The 17,430-nt window shown below is 46.2% G+C and overlaps 2 protein-coding genes across 11 annotated transcripts in view; one reads left to right on the plus strand and one right to left on the minus strand.

Annotated features, from left to right (window-relative positions):
- FAM228B (family with sequence similarity 228 member B) overlaps positions 1 to 17,430 on the plus strand; it is a 52,961-nt gene that overhangs the window by 7,012 nt on the left and 28,519 nt on the right. For 7 of the 9 annotated variants that reach the window (XM_025867817.2, XM_025867820.2, XM_025867824.2 and 4 more), the window contains exon 1: positions 16,834 to 17,202. The exons of 1 other annotated variant lie outside the window; for it this stretch is intronic. The gene's annotated coding sequence lies outside the window, so the exon portion shown is untranslated. Of the gene's footprint in view, positions 1 to 16,833; positions 17,203 to 17,323; positions 17,344 to 17,430 lie in introns of those variants that run through there. One more of the 9 variants, XM_073897054.1, reaches the window with a different exon arrangement.
- PFN4 (profilin family member 4) lies at positions 11,286 to 16,768 on the minus strand. 2 transcript variants are annotated; one of them, XM_025867827.2, is made up of 5 exons: positions 16,680 to 16,768; positions 15,917 to 16,045; positions 15,400 to 15,537; positions 14,274 to 14,379; positions 11,286 to 13,337 (listed from the first exon to the last, which is right to left on the minus strand). In XM_025867827.2, exons 2-5 carry the CDS (start codon positions 16,031 to 16,033, stop codon positions 13,309 to 13,311), a joined length of 390 nt encoding a protein of 129 aa, XP_025723612.1. In that variant the 5' UTR covers positions 16,034 to 16,045; positions 16,680 to 16,768; the 3' UTR covers positions 11,286 to 13,308. The 2 variants fall into 2 exon arrangements, with proteins under 2 accessions (XP_025723612.1, XP_073753163.1); XM_073897062.1 differs by lacking the exon at positions 16,680 to 16,768 and adding an exon at positions 16,469 to 16,557.

Below are 17,430 nucleotides of genomic sequence, written 5' to 3' on the forward strand. Positions count from 1 at the left end.
CAGAGAGAGGGAACACAAGCAGGGGGAGTGGGAGAGGGAGAAGCAGGCTTCCCGCTGAGCAGGGAGCCCGATGCGGGGCTCGATTCCAGGACCCTGGGATCCTGACCTGAGCCGAAGGCAGATGCTTAACGACTGAGCCACCCAGGCGCCCCTAGACTCGAGCTCTTGACCGGCAATTGGTCCATTTTCCGGCCAGGCTTTTAACTCACTGAGGCTGTAAGGCTGGTATGGGTGGGCAAGCAGGGTGCTGCTGAGAGAAAAGAGAGGAGCAATAGGTGAAAGGGGGAAGGTAAAAACTATCCTGGAATCCTTACTACTTCTGCTCTTCCTCCTGGGGTCGAGGAAGCAGCGCATGAAGATGCTGCCCGGTGAGGCAATTTTGTCTGGTTAAAGCTGTATGAATAGGCTTCATCAGGGTTTCTCAAATTTGGCACTGTTGACACTTCGGGGTTTTTAATTTGTTTTTTAATTTTTAAAGATTTTCATTTATTGAAAGAGCACGAGCAGGGGGGAGGGAGAAGCAACGGAGGGAGAAGCAGACTCCCCGCTGAGCGGGGAGCCCGATGTGGGGTTCGATCCCAGGACCCTGGGATCATGAACCCAAGGCAGATGCTTAACCGATGAGCCACCCAGGCGCCCCACTATTGACACTTCGGATTAAATAATTCTTTATTCTGAAAGACTGCCCTGTGCATCATTGTGCAGTGTTCAACATCATTCCTGGTCTCCACCCACTAGATAGCATTAGCACCCTCATCCAGTCATGACAATTAAAAATGCCCCCAGGCATCCCCTGGAGGGGCAAATTGGCCCCGGTTAAGCAGCACTGGGTTAGAAGAATACACACAAATGTGTGCTTGTACAAAACAAGATGAGTAACATCTTTTTGTAGTACCTTATAATTTACCACCTCTTCACACGCATTCTCATTTGGTCTGTATAACAGTTTACCGAAAAGGAACTGAGATGTAGAAAGATTAATTTGATTTAAAGGGGCACATAGCTAGTGAGTGCCGAGTCAAGAATCCAAATTCACATCTCCTGGGTCATGGTGATGAGGGAGCAGCAGGTTAGCTGAGGACAAAACACAAGCTGACACCCTAAAACCTCTACACTCCCACCACTCCTGGGTTGGATCTGTGTGATGTTCCTCCAGGAATCTCCCGACTATCTTAATGTCAATGCCTTGCTAGAGGGGAAAACAACCTTAACTTGACAATGGCAAGGCCTCCAGTATCTTGTAGGTCCTCTTTAGCATATGAAAGTTCTTTTGAAAACCTTTTTCCCTACCTCTCCCAACTCCCAAGTATATAGTCAGCCACCCCTCACAACTCCGGGGCAGCAGCTCTTTCTGCCCACGGGCACTGTCCCCTTGCTTTAATAAAACCACCATTTTGCACCAAAGAAGTCTCAAGAATTCTTTCTCGGCTGTCAGCTCCGGACCTCACCCTGATGTGGGAAACAAAGGCAGAAGAAAAATGATTAAATTTTCTTACTACCTACAGCGCATTGACAAGTCCTTGAAACAGGCAGAGTGACATTCCTCTAGGGACTCAACTGCCTCAATGTTAATACTTTGCTAAGGGCAAAAGACAATCCTGCCTGACCTCCCCTCCAGGATCCTGTGAATCTACTTTAACATATAAAAAATTCATTTTTAAGAAATTTCCTTTATCTTGGGACACCTGGGTGGCTCACTCGTTGGGCGTTTGCCTTGGGCTCAGGTCATGATCCCAGGGTCCTGGGATCGAGCCCTGCATGGGGCTCCCTGCTCAGCCAAGAGCCTGCTTCTCCCTCTCCGTCTACTGCTCCCTGTGCTTGTACTCTGTCTCTGTCAAAATCTTTAAAAAAGAAGAAGAAGAAGAAAGAAGAAGGAAGAAGAAGAAAGAAGAAGGAAGAAGAAGGAAGAAGAAGAAGAAGAAATTTCCTTTATCTCTAAGCCCCCCAAAATACGGGTTGGCGGGGCGCCTGGGCTCAGTTGGTTGAACGACTGCCTTCAGCTCAGGTCGTGGTCCCAGAGTCCTGGGATCGCGTCCCACATCGGGCTCCCGGGTCAGCGGGGAGCCTGCTTCTCCCTGTGACCCTCTCCCCTCTCATGCTGTTTCTCTCTCTCTTGCTCTCTAATAAATAAATGAATAAGGGCACCTGGGTGGCTCAGTTGGTTAAGCGACTGCCTTCGGCTCAGGTCATGATCCTGGAGTCCCTGGATCGAGTCCCGCATCGGGCTCCCTGCTCAGCAGGGAGTCTGCTTCTCCCTCTGACCCTCTTCCCTCTTGTGCTCTCTATCTCTCATTCTCTCTCTCTCAAATAAATAAATAAAATCTTTAAAAAATAAATAAATAAATAAATAAAATCTTAAAAAACAAAAACAAAAACAAAATACGGGTTGGCAACCCCCCCAAGCATATGGCCCACCGATACACATCTGAAGGGCCTCATGACTAAGGTTTTATTCGATGGTAATAAATGACCTTTTCCTAAAAATAGCTAGCCCCCTTAAGGTCGTGGAAAACTTGCTTCCAAATTCCTTAGAGACGCTATCCCTAACCCCCTCCCAAACTGAAAGTATATAATGGGCCACTCCTCAAGACCCTGGTGCAGCTCTTTCTACCCATGGGCCTGTCCCCGTGCTTTAATAAAACCACCTTTTTGCACCAAAGATGTCTCAAGAATTCTTTCTTAGCCATCAGCTTCGAACCCTAGCATCCTTTCCTACATGAACCCCACCAAACCTCACCTACATTCCAAAACTCCATCACTGGTCCAGGGCTCTTTCTACTACAGCAGGCTGCCTTGCATAAGTCTCTCCTATTAAGTGCAAAATCCCCGTTTTCTCTTTATTTGCATCCCTCTGCTGAGTACACTTCTTGCAAGAAGGTTATCCAAATTATATATTTTTATTTTTTTATTTTAATTTTTAAAAAAGATTTTATTTTAGAGAGAGCGAGGGAGCACACAAGCCGAGGAGGGGGTGGCGCTGAATGCGAGGGAGAAGCAGACTCGCTGCTGGGCAGGGAGCCTGACACAGGGGGCTCAGGGCTCAATCCCAGGGCCCTGAGATCATGACCTGAGCTGAAGGCAGATGCTTAACCGACTGAGCCATGCACATGCCCCCAAATAATACATTTTTATAAAGCCTCTGTTTTACAAAAATGCCTGTCAGCGACTGTCCCTCCTCTTGTCATCTATATCAAATGGCCAAGAAATATATGAAAAATAGTAGTAAGTATATTACCAGTTGTCAGAAAGTATTGTTAACAATGATAACAGTGACAACATAGTAATTGTTTCTGAAGTGTTTGTTCTATAGAAATAAGAAACGCCAATATGTATGAATGGAAATGTTTCTTGCAGCATTGATCATAGTGACAGAAATCTAGAAACAAAATAAATCCCATTACTAGGGAATGGCTGGATAAATGACAAATACCATGCATCCATTTGAAAAGTGCCTTAGAGTTACAGCAGTTGACACAGATGGATTTCTGTGACACATTTATTTAATGAAAATAACATTTTGTTAAAACAATGACAAATCAGGGCGCCTGGGTGGCTCAGTTGGTTGGGCGACTGCCTTCGGCTCAAGTCATGATCCCGGAGTCCTGGGATCGAGTCCCGCATCGGGCTCCCTGCTCTGCGGGAAGCCTGCTTCTCCCTCAGCTTGTGTTCCCTCTCTTGCTGTCTCTCTCTCTCTGTCAAATAAATAAATAAAATCTAAAAAATAAATAAATAAATAAACAATGACAAATCATCCCTATATGCATATACTTGGCTCTATATACATGTATATGGTCATGTGTATATGACCATATTCATATGGTATATGAAACAGGCAGAGTGGCATTCCTCTAGGGATTCAAGTGCCTTGATGTTAATACTTTGCTAAGGGCAAAAGGCAATCCTAGCCCGATCCCTCATACTCATATGGTCATATGAGCATGGGTAAAAATATAGAATCTTTTTATTCTATATTCTATATAGAGTTATTTTTATATGCTATTTTAGGTTACCCGGGAGAGGATGATGTCATGGGAAGCAGGGAACAAAATAAAAAAGGAAAAGAACTTTTAAGCACTTTATACATAGAGCTATGTGAAAGAAATGAAATATTTAAAATTAAGGGAAAAAAATGAGGTAGATTGCTACACTAATGGTCTCAATGAACCATATCTCCCTGTAACCACACCCCTGCGTACTGTATGTAGTTCCCTTTTGCTCTGACTTTGGGTTTGACCATGTGACTTGCTTTCACCAAGGGAACAATGCAAGTGTTTACTTGTTGAACTTGCCCTCTTTTGCTACTGAGAACTTTTTTGCCATCGTGTGAAGAAGGTTGAGCTACTCTACTAGAGAATGAGACTTCATGGAATAGTGACAAGCTGTGTCAACTGAGGTCCCCTGGACCAAGTGGGCCCAGATGGTCAACTTACTATAGCCACATTAATGACCCCTGGTGAGATCGGCAGAACTGCCTGACTTATCCTAGACCAAATGACTGCCATGTTTTGGGCTGCCCTATGGAGAAACTTATGTCAAGGAAGTGACGTCTCTGGTTAAGACTCAACAAAGACCTGAGGCCTGCCAAGAGCCAAATGAGTGAGCCTGGAAGCAGAGTGACCCCCAGTCTAGCCTCAAGATGACTGTAGCCTTCTGAGACCCTAAGACCCTAGCTGGAAGACTCAACTAAATTGCTCCCAGGTTCCTGGCCCATAGAAACTGGGAGATAATAAATGTTTGCTGTGGGGCGCCTGGGTAGCTCAGTTGGTTAAGGGACTGCCTTCAGCTCAGGTCATGAGCCCAGGGTCCTGGGATTGAGCCCCTCATCAGGCTCCCTGCTCCTCAGGGAGCCTGCTTCTCCCTCTGCCTCTGCCTGCCGCTCCCCCTGCTTGTGCTCTCTCTGTCAAATAAATAACATCTTTAAAAAAAAAAAAAGTTTGCTGTTTTAGGCCACTAAGTTTTGGAGCAGTTTGTTATGCAATAATAGGTAACTAATACAAGAGAGAAAAGAGGAGGAAAAGATTATGGAAGAGGAGGAATTAGGACAAGGGACAGAGGGCTGAGCCAGGGAGTAAGATCAGTTTGGCTTTTCCTTCAAGTCTCCCTGCAGAAACATGTACATCCATACCCTGCATGGCCTTCAGCAACTCCTCGGAGAAGTCCTCCTTATAATCAAACCTGCTATGGCACCCAGCTTCTAGGCCATCTCAATTTTCTTCTTGGGGCTCGTGGTCACCAGGGAGATGGCTCAGAACAGTCTGGTCAACTGAATGGCAGCTGTGCCCACATCCCCAGTGCTGGGAGGGATGAGCACTGTCACCCCTCTTGTATACCTCCTGTGGAGACAATCCAAGTTAGAATACCCCAAGCCAGCAAAGGCACAGGAGAGGGAAGGTATAGGGTTAGCTTTGGAAAGATAAACTATCTAGTGCACTGAGGGTGTAATGAGAGACAAGCCAAGGGTCATGTTGGGCCTGGGTCACAGAAGTGTGAGGAGCCCTCCAGAGTTTCAAAGCACCGGGAGCCTTGATCGGGGCTGGGTTTGTGCGACTCAATCCAGCAGACAAAGAGAGGGTTCAGGCTCAGAACTGCTCCAAAGGGTTGTCCTGAGCCAAGAGTCTAGGGAGCTCCTGGGACAGACAGCAGCCAGGACAGATGTCTGGGCTGCTCTGATCCCTCTTTGTGTAAGATAAATGGAACGAGAGTGTCTCCTCCACCGCCTGTGAAGGACCTAGCAGAAGGACTGAAGGGCAGTTTCCTCCCCTCTGGGGATGGGAACAAGCAGCTGGAACTGCTCTGAGAAACCTGGTTCTGCCCCATATCAGTCCTAAAAATTGTCCAGTTGTCTCCCTGGAGGACAGGTCCCATCAACATTGGGATTAGAGGCTGGAGGAGGTCAGGACATCAGTGAGGGCCTCAGTCAGAGGCCTGAGTTGGTGTCAGCAGTTGGCTCTGGGTGACAGGGCAGGGCTGGCAGGTCTCCAGGCATTGAGGGTCTTCCTCACACATGCAGCGTAGCATCTGGAAAGCAGTGAGCCAGGCCTCCAGGATGGCTGCAGCCTAGGGAAGGGTCAGTCCTGCCATGATGGGCATGGGCACGAGGAGCCTTTCAGGGACAGTGACACACTGAGCCTGGCTCCTGCCAGGCAGCACAACCGTGGCTGGGTCCCTGACCTCCCAGTGCCCCTGGCAGGTGGGCTCTAGCTCTGCCCATTGTCTAGATGTCTAGAGTCCCAAAATGCTGCTGGCCTCTGGGGGCTGGGAATACTGGCCTTGTCTCTGCAGAGAGAGGGGCACATTGGTAAGTGGGTCTGCTGAGAGTGGCCCAGGGTCCAATGTCAGTCCTCTTTTTTTTTTTTTAAAGATTTTATTTATTTATTTGAGAGAGAGAGAGAGAAACAGCATGAGAGGGGAGAAGGTCAGAGGGAGAAGCAGGCTCCCCGCTGAGCCGGGAGCCCGATGCGGGACTCGATCCCGGGACTCCGGGATCATGACCTGAGCCGAAGGCAGTCGCCCAACCAACTGAGCCACCCAGGCGCCCTGTCAGTCCTCTTTGTTGCTGGAGGCAGATGGCCACCCCACAAAACAGATTGCTTTTCTAGAGTTTTTTTTTTTAAGATTTTATTTATTTATTAGAGAGAGCGTGAGCATGAGCAGGGGGGAGGGGCAAAGGCAGAGGGAGAAGCAGACTCCACACTGAGCAGGGAGCCCCACGCGGGGCTGGATCCCAGCACCCTGGGATCATGACCTGAGCTGAAGGCAGATGCTTAACGACTGAGCCCCTCAGGCACCAACAAGTTGCTTTTCTTTCTTTCTTTCTTCTTTCTTCCTTCCTTCCTTCCTTCCTTTCTTTCTTTCTTTCTTTTCTTTTTCTTTCTTTCTTTCTTTCTTTCTCTCTCTCTCTCTCTCTTTCTTTCTTTCTTTAAGATTTTTATTCATTTGAGACAGAGAGATACAGAGAGAGAGCATGAGCAGGGAGAGAGGCAGAGGGAGAGGGAGAAACAGACTTCCTGCTCAGGAGGGAGCCCGATGTTGGGCTCCATCCCAGGACCCTGAGATCATGACCTAAGCAGAAGGCAGACGCTTAACTGAGCCCCCCCAGGCACCCCCAACAGGTTGCTTTTCTTAAAGCATATCCTGCTCCAGTTCCCTCTCAAGATCCAAATTTTGGGATTGGGTGGTAACTTTTGCAGTGGCAGTATTTCATGATCCCCCACATCTCTGGCCTCTAAAGACTCTCCGCAAAGGTTTACATTGGAGCAGAACAAACGAGATCTTCTGCATTAGGAATGGGGCGCAGGCACTGATCTGAGGTGTAGTTGCTGCTGCTGTAAGTTAAATGGGCCTGGGGGCCTAGAACAATCTCTTCCAGAGGTCCAGCGGGGTCCCGGCCCTTTCAGAGGCTTTTGCACAGTGCTGCTGAGTCACCTTGAGGCAACAGCTACTCTGGTGACCAAGCCCACGCGTTGGCAGCCCAGCAGCTCAGTGATGACCCGCGGTTCCGGAGCCCAGCAGCTCAGCGATGACCCACGGTTCTGGAGCAGAGCAAGGGTTGACACTTTTCCCTGGAGGAGCTGGGGCAGCTGGAGTCTGGGTTGTTCATGGTAGCTTTCGTGCCTGTAGGACTTTCTCTGGGCTATTTCTCCCCTCTCTCCATGGGCACTTCCCCCTGAGGTTGATGGGGCAAATCCCAAGAGCAGGGACTTAGGAGAGCTCTGGGAGAGAGGGCTTGGAGTCAGCCTGGTGGGGTCCTCTGCCCCCATCTTCTGGGGACTGCTTCTTTGGCTACCTGCCTCCGCCATCTTCCTGGGCATGAATCCATGTGACTCAACGTCCAAGGCACTGCTTGCTCTGGGCAGTGATCTTCACACTTTATTCTCAAATAGACAAAACGTTTTCAAAAACTGTCTGTCCCCTCTCACATTTTAAAGTTGATATCTAGGGGCGTGTGGGCGGCTCTGTCAGTTAGGTGTCTGCCTTCGGCTTCAGGTCATGATACGGGGGTGGCTCCTTGCTCAGCGGGGAGTCTGTTTCTCCCTCTCACTCTCCCTCTGTGCCCTCTCTCTCTCTCAATAAATAAAAAAATCTTAAAAAAATAATAAAATTAATATCTAAAATATTTAATCTCAAATTTAAATAGTGCAAAAGATACGATTTCTGGCCATAAATACTAACATTTAAAAACTGTTATATCAGGCTTTTATTTTTTTTATTTTTTTTATTTTTTATTTATTTTTTTTAAATTTTATTTATTTATTTGAGAGAGAGAGAGAGAGAGAGAATGAGAGATAGAGAGCACGAGAGGGAAGAGGGTCAGAGGGAGAAGCAGACTCCCCACTGAGCGGGGAGCCCGATGCGGGACTCGATCCAGGGACTCCAGGATCATGACCTGAGCCGAAGGCAGTCGCTTAACCAACTGAGCCACCCAGGCGCCCAGGCTTTTATTTTTTTTAAAGATTTTATTTTTTTTAAATTTTATTTATTTATTTCACAGAGAGAGCAAGCACAAGCAGGGGGAGTGGCAGGCAGAGGGAGAAGCAGGCTTCCTACAGAGCGGAGGGAGCCAGATGTGGGACTTGATCCCAGGACCCCGGGATTGTGACCTGAGCGGAAGGTAGTCGCTTAACCAACTGAGCCACCCAGGTGCCCCTATATCAGGTTTTTTTTTTTTTTAAGATTTTATTTATTTATTTGACAGAGACACAGCGAGAGAGGGAACACAAGCAGGGGGAGTGGGAGGGGGAGAAGCAGGCTTCCCGCAGAGCAGGGAGCCCAGTGTGGGGCTTGATCCTGGGATCATGACCTGAGCTGAAGGCAGACGCTTAATAACTGAGCGACCCAGGCGCCCCTATGTCAGGCTTTTAAATGTATCAAGTAGAATCTAGATTTCAGAGCAATTTGATATTTATAATCATCCACTAAAAATGTGCAAAACAGTTCTTTAACAGTTGGAAGTTTTAAAATGTCATTTTTCTTCTAGTACTCATATTGTCATTCTATTTTTCTCATAGAATTATATACTGCTGTATTTTATGCTTTATCTGGAACAAAAATGTGTACAAAAACTGACTCTATTTTAAATGTTATTTCCTGGGGCGTCTGGGTGGCTCAGATGGTTAAGCGTCTGCCTTCGGCTCAGGTCATGATCCCAGGGTCCTGGAATCGAGTCCCGCATCAGGCTCCCTGCTCCTTGGGAGCCTGCTTCTCTCTCTGCCTCTCTCTGTCTCTCATGAATAAATAAATAAAAAGTTAAAAAAATAAAATAAAATGTTATTTCCTGGGTGCCTGGGTGGCTTAGTTGGTTGGGCGACTGCCTTCGGCTCAGGTCATGATCCTGGAGTCCCGGGATCGAGTCCCACATCGGGCTCCCTGCTCAGCAGGGAGTCTGCTTCTCCCTCTGACCCTCTTCCCTCTCGTGCTCTCTATCTCTCATTCTCTTTCACTCAAATAAATAAGTAAAATCTTTGAAAAAAAATGTTATTTCCTGTGACCACAGGGCTCTAAATGTTGTTTCATCTTTTATTTTTTTTTTAAAGATTTTATTTATTTATTTGAGAGAGAGAGAATGAGAGATAGAGAGCAAGAGAGGGAAGAGGGTCAGAGGGAGAAGCAGACTCCCTGCCAAGCAGGGAGCCCAATGCGGGACTCGATCCCGGGACTCCAGGATCATGACCTGAGCCGACGGCAGTCACTTAACCAACTGAGCCACCCAGGCGCCCTGTTTCATCTTTTATCATCATTACAATATCCTTGGTCCACAATTGATCAAAACATTATTTTGAATTTTATATTATTTTATATTATTTTAATATAAATTATATATTATAAATTATATTTTGTATTATTTATTTTAAATATTAATAACTATTGAACACGAAAAGTAAGATTTTATTGGAAAGATAGCTCTTAATGACCATTGGTGGGGTTGAATTTTTCCAAGTAATTATGTCTGTGGATGAATATTCCTCATTGCTAGTATGAGACTGGAATCAACATTAATTCTCTTCCTATTTTTCATTTTTATAGACAAGCTCTGAGGAACGTAATTTGCATAAATTAGATGGGGAAAGAAAAATTTCATTATAGGAATGTCAGCCAATTCTCTGAATACCTCTGTGTTATATGATTAAAAACTATATAATGATCTATCATCAAAAATTGTTTTTAGGGTGCTTGGGTGGCTGAGTCAGTTAAGCGTCTGCCTTTGGCTCAGGTCATGATCTCAGGGTCCTGGGATGGAGCCCCGCATCGGGCTCCCTGCTCCATGAGAAGCCTGCTTCTCCCTCTCCCTATCTCTCTCTCTCTCAAGTAAATCAATAAAATCTTAAAAAATATATATTTTCGATGATCTATTAGCTGGCAACTTAATTAGGTCTTTCTTCAGTTTTGTTGAAAGCAAAGACTTGGGAACAACTCAACCTGTTAAGGATTTGTTATCCAGCCATAAGTGTCGTTAGGGTCTTAGATTCTGGGATCATACTAACAAAGCTTTGTGAAGATTTATCAAATGATTATCAATTATATCTGCTATTTTTTCACTTAGAGACACCTTGTTTAAATTGATATACTCACAAAGGATTCAGAAAGTAAAAGTTAATTTTTTTTAAGATTTTATTTATTTATTTAATTGATAGAGAGAGACAGACACACACACAGCGAGAGAGGGAACACAAACAGGGGGAGTGGGAGAGGGAGAAGCAGGTTTCCCGCCGAGTGGGGAACCCGATGTGGGGCTCGATCCCAGGACCCTGGGATCATGACCTGAGCCGAAGGCAGTCGCTTAACCAACTGAGCCACCCAGGTGCCCCCAAAATGTTAATTTCAATACACTTTTGCTAAGACAATTTTTAAAAATCAAGTCCTTCTACCTTATCATATACTTGAAAATATATTTTCATTAACATCTGGAAGCTGCAGACTTAATTATGAAAAACATCTGTGACATTCTTATTGGCAAAGCCAGTCCTCATTGTTAAATAATCAGCCAAATAAAATTACTTCCTATCAGAGAAGGTTTCTCATTTTTCAATCCAAGTAATCATGTTAATACAGGGGCGCCTGGGTGGCTCAGTCGTTAAGCGTCTGCCTTTGGCTCAGGTCATGATCCCAGGGTCCTGGGATTGAGCCCCGCATGGGGCTCCCTGCTCAGCGGGAAGCCTGCTTCTCCCTCTCCCACTTCCCCTGCTTGTGTTCCCTCTCTCACTGTGTCTCTCTCCGTCAAATAAATAAATAAAATCTTAAAAAAAAATCATGTTAATACATGTCCTATGACAATCATCTTGCTTCTGAATTTTAAGAAATATAGATAGATAAGACATAGAACCTTCCTCTCCAAGACAAATGACATAAAGATTTTCACTATTTCTCACTAATGCTCTTTTTACTTTATTCTCATGGATCTCTCCTTCACATATGATGTAATTTTTGACAACAGAGGATGGATTTTAAAACATTAAAAAATATTGAGAGTTTTCCTTTCCCTCACACACTGCAGGTTTTGCACTCCAAGCCAAGCATCGGCAGTAAGATTGGGGCTGGATGAGAGTACACCTTTCTTTTGTATCCTGGGGGAAGGGAGCTTGGGGAGGGGAGGTGGGAAGCAAAGCTGACAGGACTCCTCAGTCTCAGCAGCTTTAGGCAAGTACATATGGAAATTGAAGATCTGGGGAAAAATCAATCACTTCACTCCATTCGCGCCTGTGTGCCCCATCTAAAGTCTTTGTGGACCACCAGGACACACATCTCCCTCACTTGGAGACCCCTGATGTTTCAGAAGATCATCTGGTCCCTGGGCACCTCTGCAGGAATTCTGTGGCTACCACCAAAGGGTCACTTTTGTGGGTCTCTCTGAATAGCTGGATATAGTTGGAACTTTGTGATGAGAATTATAGGAAGTAACTAGACAGATGTGCATAGGAGGGCTCCAGACAGTGGGGCATTTGCCTTGAGGAGGTTTACAAAAAGGGCCCCATGAGGCTCCCAGCAGTGCAGTGGGTATGTGTCCAGGAAAGGCTGGCTGACCAGCTGGTGAGCAGGTAAGAGGCTTCATGATGGCCTTTAGCACTTTAGAGATTACTTTAGAGTCAGACCTTCTGCCTTAGAGGCTCAAAACACCAGTGTGACAGCATGTGGAGAGTGAGTATATAATCCACATGGCTAAGTTATAAAGTCTAGATGTCAATGTGCTGATTTACAAGGAGAAACCATTTGCATGAGGACTGACGCCAAAATCTATAGGCAGATCTACTTGGAAAGCCCCAGATAGCATGTTTTTGGAATCCAGAAAATTATACCTTGCTGCTTGATAATGCCAAGAACTGCAAGAGGTCTAAGACTTAATGACAGTGGTGTAAAGTGTTCCCTTCTCAGGGACACCTGAGAGTGTACCAACCAGGTTGGCCTGGAGTTGCCACTAAGGGAAAGAAAGATGTATCATGCCCAGAAATGATCAGGGTGGAATCCTGAATTTTCAAAATAGGTTCTATAGCTCCCCACCCTTATTGTCCTGATCATCACCCAGGAGGTGACCAAGAGGAGATGACCTTTTCTGGAGAAGGTTGCATTCATTAACCATACTAAGTTGTGTGGACTAGGAGGAAGTCAAGGAGATAAAGTAAAAAATCTTTTTGAGTTGATTCTTAAAAAATTCTTTTGAGTTGACTTTTGAAAGGTCTTCCCAATGTTCAACAAATCAGATGTCTGCAGATGGTGGGGAGTGTGGAATGTCCATTAAATACCTTGACTAGTGGCCCCAAGTGTGGCCTTTGTGTTGCCCTTCTCCCCAAGTCCTACAGAGGTGATGTGGACCAGATGGATGTCACACATGTAGTGAGCTGCATTACAGCTCTGAGTTCAGGGAACTTACCTCTTTTATAGCAAGCAGTAAGAGAGTTTGCTCTTTGTTCTGAAGGGAGGCATTACTACGTTGTTCAAGGTTGCTTTCTGCAAAATCACCCTGGGAAATGGTCTGGATGAAGAGTTGTTAGAGCCTTGAATTCTTGGCATACCCAGCAAGATGCATGGGAGTGCAAGACACTCATGGAAGAGTCTCTGAGCAGATATGCCCTGGGCAGTGATCAGGTTGGTCACACGCATGTCAATGACCAACATTTAAAAAAACCAAGCAAAGCTCATCAAAGAATTCCAATTAAAGAAGAGGATCTCCTGAAATAAGAAAAATTGCTCCCTTAACTCATTCTTCCTTTTTAGTAGCATCTTCCTAGTGTTTCAACCACAAAATAAGGCATGACTTTTTCTTTAGGATCTATTTCCTAAAATAATAAAAGCTGTCTTTCATAGTCCTCTGATGACTTAATTTCCTTTTCCTCTTAGATATTCTCCTGAAAGGAAACAGAACATGGTTATTATCTGTGAGCAACAAATTATCACCACAACATGCTTCATTATATTTATTCCACAGACATTGGGAGTGACTACCACATGCTAGATACTGGAGATACATGGATGACTGGATAGTTAAGACCCAGTCCCTGCTCTCAAAGATATATCTATCTCCTAGAATTATTTTTTTTAAATATTTTATTTATTTACTTGACAGAGAGAAACACAGTGAGAGAGGGAACACAGCAGGGGGAGTGGGAGAGGGAGAAGCAGGCTTCCGTGGAGCAGGGAGCCCGATGCGGGGCTCGATCCCAGGACCCTGGGACCGTGACCTGAGCTGAAGGCAGACGCTTAATGCCTGAGCCACCCAGGCGCCCTCAAATCAGGGTCTTAAAAGAAATTAAGAGGGGCGCCTGGGTGGCTCAGGCGTTGAGTGTCTGCCTTCAGCTCAGGTCACGATCCCAGGGTCCTGGGATCGAGCCCTGCATCGGGCTCCCTGCTCGGCGGGAGGCCTGCTTCTCCCTCTCCCACTCCCCCTGCTTGTGTTCCCTCTCTCGCTCTCTCTGTCAAATAAATAAAATCTTTAAAAAGTGAAAAAAGAAAAAAAAGAAAGAACGAAATTAAGAGGCAGGATGTGAGACTTGGCCACGATACCAGCCAGGAATGGAGGCTTTGCAATGGGACAGAACAAAGCTGACCCTCTCAGAAACAGAGACTAGAGAAGCATATTCTAGCAATATTCCTCTCCCTGGAGTCCATTTTCACTGTGGCTCAGTTGCACTCCCTTGTTCCAGTGAATCTAAAAGTAACCCCAGTATCCTTTTAATAAATTCCTCTCTTCTGCCCTAGGCGGTTTGTACTGGCTCTCAGTTACTGGCAGTCAGAAGGTCCGATTACCATAAGGAACAGAGACAGGCATGGGGAGACAAACTTACCCAGCTTCTCTGTGGCTTCCACACAAACACTAGGATACATGCCTTCAGTGTAAGTTGCCACCAGAAGATACAGATGGGTCTTCACAACAACCACACCAGTGTTTTCCTGGATAAGAGTAAAACAAGAATGTCCTTGTTTTGGTTCTAGTCACAGGACTAGCAGTTACACTCCAACCACAATTTGTGCCATTTCTTTACTTCCATACACGCATATCTAGTTCTGGACTCTTCACCCTTTTCCACTAATTTAGTTGTCTTTGCTCAAAAAATTTCAGACTTGTAATAACAGCATGTGTAGGCTGAAAAAGTTCCCCAGCTGATTGTAATATACCCCTATCCCATTGAGAATGACTGATTTAATAGGGGCATCTGGGTGGCTCCTGGATGACTCAGTCCATGAAGTGTCAGCCTTCAGCTCAGGTCATGATCCCAGAGTCCTGGGATTGAGCCCTGTGTCAGGCTCCCTGCTCAGTGGGAGTCCAGCGGGAGTCTGCTTCTCCTTCTCCTCCCTGCTCATGCTCTCTCTCACTAGCTGTCTCTCGCTCTCTCTCAAATAAATAAATAAAATCTTTTTTAAAAATGAGAAGGTAATACATTTTGGAATTGGACAGCTTTGGGCTTGAATCCCAGAACCTTCATTTTCTGCTGCATGGCTAAGGAAGAGTTATTTAACCTTGTGAACTCTGTTTCCTCGATCCAGTAAAATGAGGCTACTTACTTTATAAGGCAGATGAAGTGTGCTTAACCCATAAGATAAGGCATCCAGTAAATCTGAATTTCATCTCCTTATTTCCTTATAAGCAACAGAGAGCCAAGAGAGGTTTTAAGCAAAAGAATTTTTTTTTTTTTTAAAGGAGGAGGGTGTAGAGTATGGAATAGTTAAAAGAGATACTTCAGGTAAGTTACAGTTGATAGATTCTGGAATGAATGTTTCTCAACTAGGTTCTCTGTTTGTACTTTCTTTTACATATGTCTTCTTAGCATTAGACTGCTGTCTCAGATATTGCTACTGTAGTAATGGGCTTAGATCGTTTTATAAATGGGATCAGGAGGGACACGGCAAATTGTAATAAAATTCTTTTCATAAGGTTTTTTACCTAGCTGTCTTCAAATCTTGCACACTCACATTCTTAGCATAAAGAGAATAGTCATCTGCCCGGATACATTTGTAGTCCTTTTCCTTGAAATACAATCCTTCTCTTCTGGTTTGCAAAGGGTTCTTGGCGAATCCATTCACAAGTGTTCGGACATCACCAGGCATTATCTGCAGAAGTTAAAGAGAGTAGGAGTGGGCAAACTATGGCAGGCTGGCCAAATTTGGCCCACTGTCTGTTTTTGTAGTCCTGCAAGCTAAGAATAGCTTTTACATTTTTAAGTCATTGGGAAAAAATAATAGAATAAGATTTTGTGATATGTAAAAATTGCATGAAATTCACATTTCAGTGTTCGTACATAAAGATTTGTTGGAACATAGTCACATCCATTCTTTTATGTATTGTCTATGCCCATTTTCCCACTAAAACTGCATAGTAGCTGTGTAGTTGTGACAGAGGCCATATAGCTCAGAAACCTAAAATACTTACTATGGCTCTTTACAGAGAAAGTTTGTTAAAATGCTTATGCCCAAGCTTGCTTTTCCTTACACTAAATCCTGGTGATGCTACACACAAGCTTCGTTCTTGGAGTTTGATGAGGGCTGCACTGTCCACATGCTTTGTTCCCAGGAGGGTATCTAACAGTAAGTTCTGCAAATGGCTCATGCTCCCTCAGCTCTGAAAAGAACTACAGTTGAAACGATTCACTCTGGCTAGCTTCAAAAAGGCCCGCGAATACAAATCTCCCTAAGACACTTGGGACAGTTTTCAGCGCGTGCACTTTGGAAGGAGTGAAAATGAAGAGTGAAAATGGACCATCATCTAATACCCACCAATACTCAAAGAGGAAAATAGAATCATAGAAAATCACAGTTCACATAGCAGGTTATTGAATTTGGAAAATCACTGCTCACAACTTTCAGGTTATACCAATGGTTCGCATCAGAATCACCTGAGATTATAAACTAAAACCCAAACACCTGCGGGACGCAGCGCCACTTATCTAAGTAAACAAGGGTAAATGAGCTCAGCTGGTCCTTATCCCCCCCCCCCCCGCATCCCCGCGAACTACGGGCACTGATACCGAGGGACTAAATACACCTTTCGTGCGTTTAAAGCGGGCTTTTCCCCACATTTTCTTGGGCCGTCCTCATAAGGACAACCTCCACAAACACCCGTCCTTCTAAGGGATCCTGAAGGCAGGCGCCCTTTCCGGCCACTCCCTGCGCAGTGGTTTAGCCCGGGGTGGGGGGGTTCCCTGAAAAGGGACTGGAGGCGAGGGAGGGGGGTCGTGTTGGCTGGGAAGGCTCACAGAGGGCTTGGGGGAGGGCGATGGCGCAGGCGAGAGCACAAGGCACAGGACAGTCCGGGAAGGAGCGCTTCGCTGGACCAACGGAGGGCTCGCGGAGCAGCCACCCATCAACGGACGCGGGAGAAGGCGGGGCGGAGAGGCGACTTGCCTAGCTATTGGCTGAAACATCTGCCCGTCACCGAGAAGCGCTGAGTTTGGTTCGCTAACCACGACCCGCCCACCAGCGCCCGCACCCTAGGCGCTCAGGTTACTTCTCCGCGGGACTGGGCTCGGGAGCAAAGTTGCTCGGGGCTCGGGACGCAGTGTCGGCTGGTAGAATTCTGACTCGACGTCTGTCGCGGCGCAGGGGTTGTTGGGGGCTGCGTCAAGGAGACACTAGACTGGAACGTTCTGTCTTTCCGAGGCGACGGGCCCGAGCTGGCGGGGCCGCACTCCCCGGTGGCAGCCGACCACTGCAGGGCCGTTGGCCGAGGGGTCGCTGCAGGGAGCCCAAGGCCCAGCCAGTCTTGGGAAGGGAGCTGAGGTACCTGTGGCGGTCTGCAACTTTCCTGCCAGGCCCGGCGGAGCACGCGCTAATCTTGTTGACAAGATGGGAGGGAAGGGACGGGGTGGTGGGTGCTGTAGGTGTGTAACGGGCGCGGGCGCAAGTTCCCCCTCGGAAAACGTGTGTGTGTGTGTGTTGGGGTTGCTTTGGGCGTCCTAGAGTGTGTGTGTGTGTGTGTGTGTGTGTGTGTGTGTGTGTGTGTGTGTG

The sequence above is a fragment of the Callorhinus ursinus genome, unplaced genomic scaffold (genome assembly GCF_003265705.2).
Source record: "Callorhinus ursinus isolate GAN/ISIS: 27379988/994484 unplaced genomic scaffold, GSC_fseal_2.0 scaffold10, whole genome shotgun sequence".
Lineage (NCBI taxonomy): Eukaryota > Metazoa > Chordata > Mammalia > Carnivora > Otariidae > Callorhinus > Callorhinus ursinus.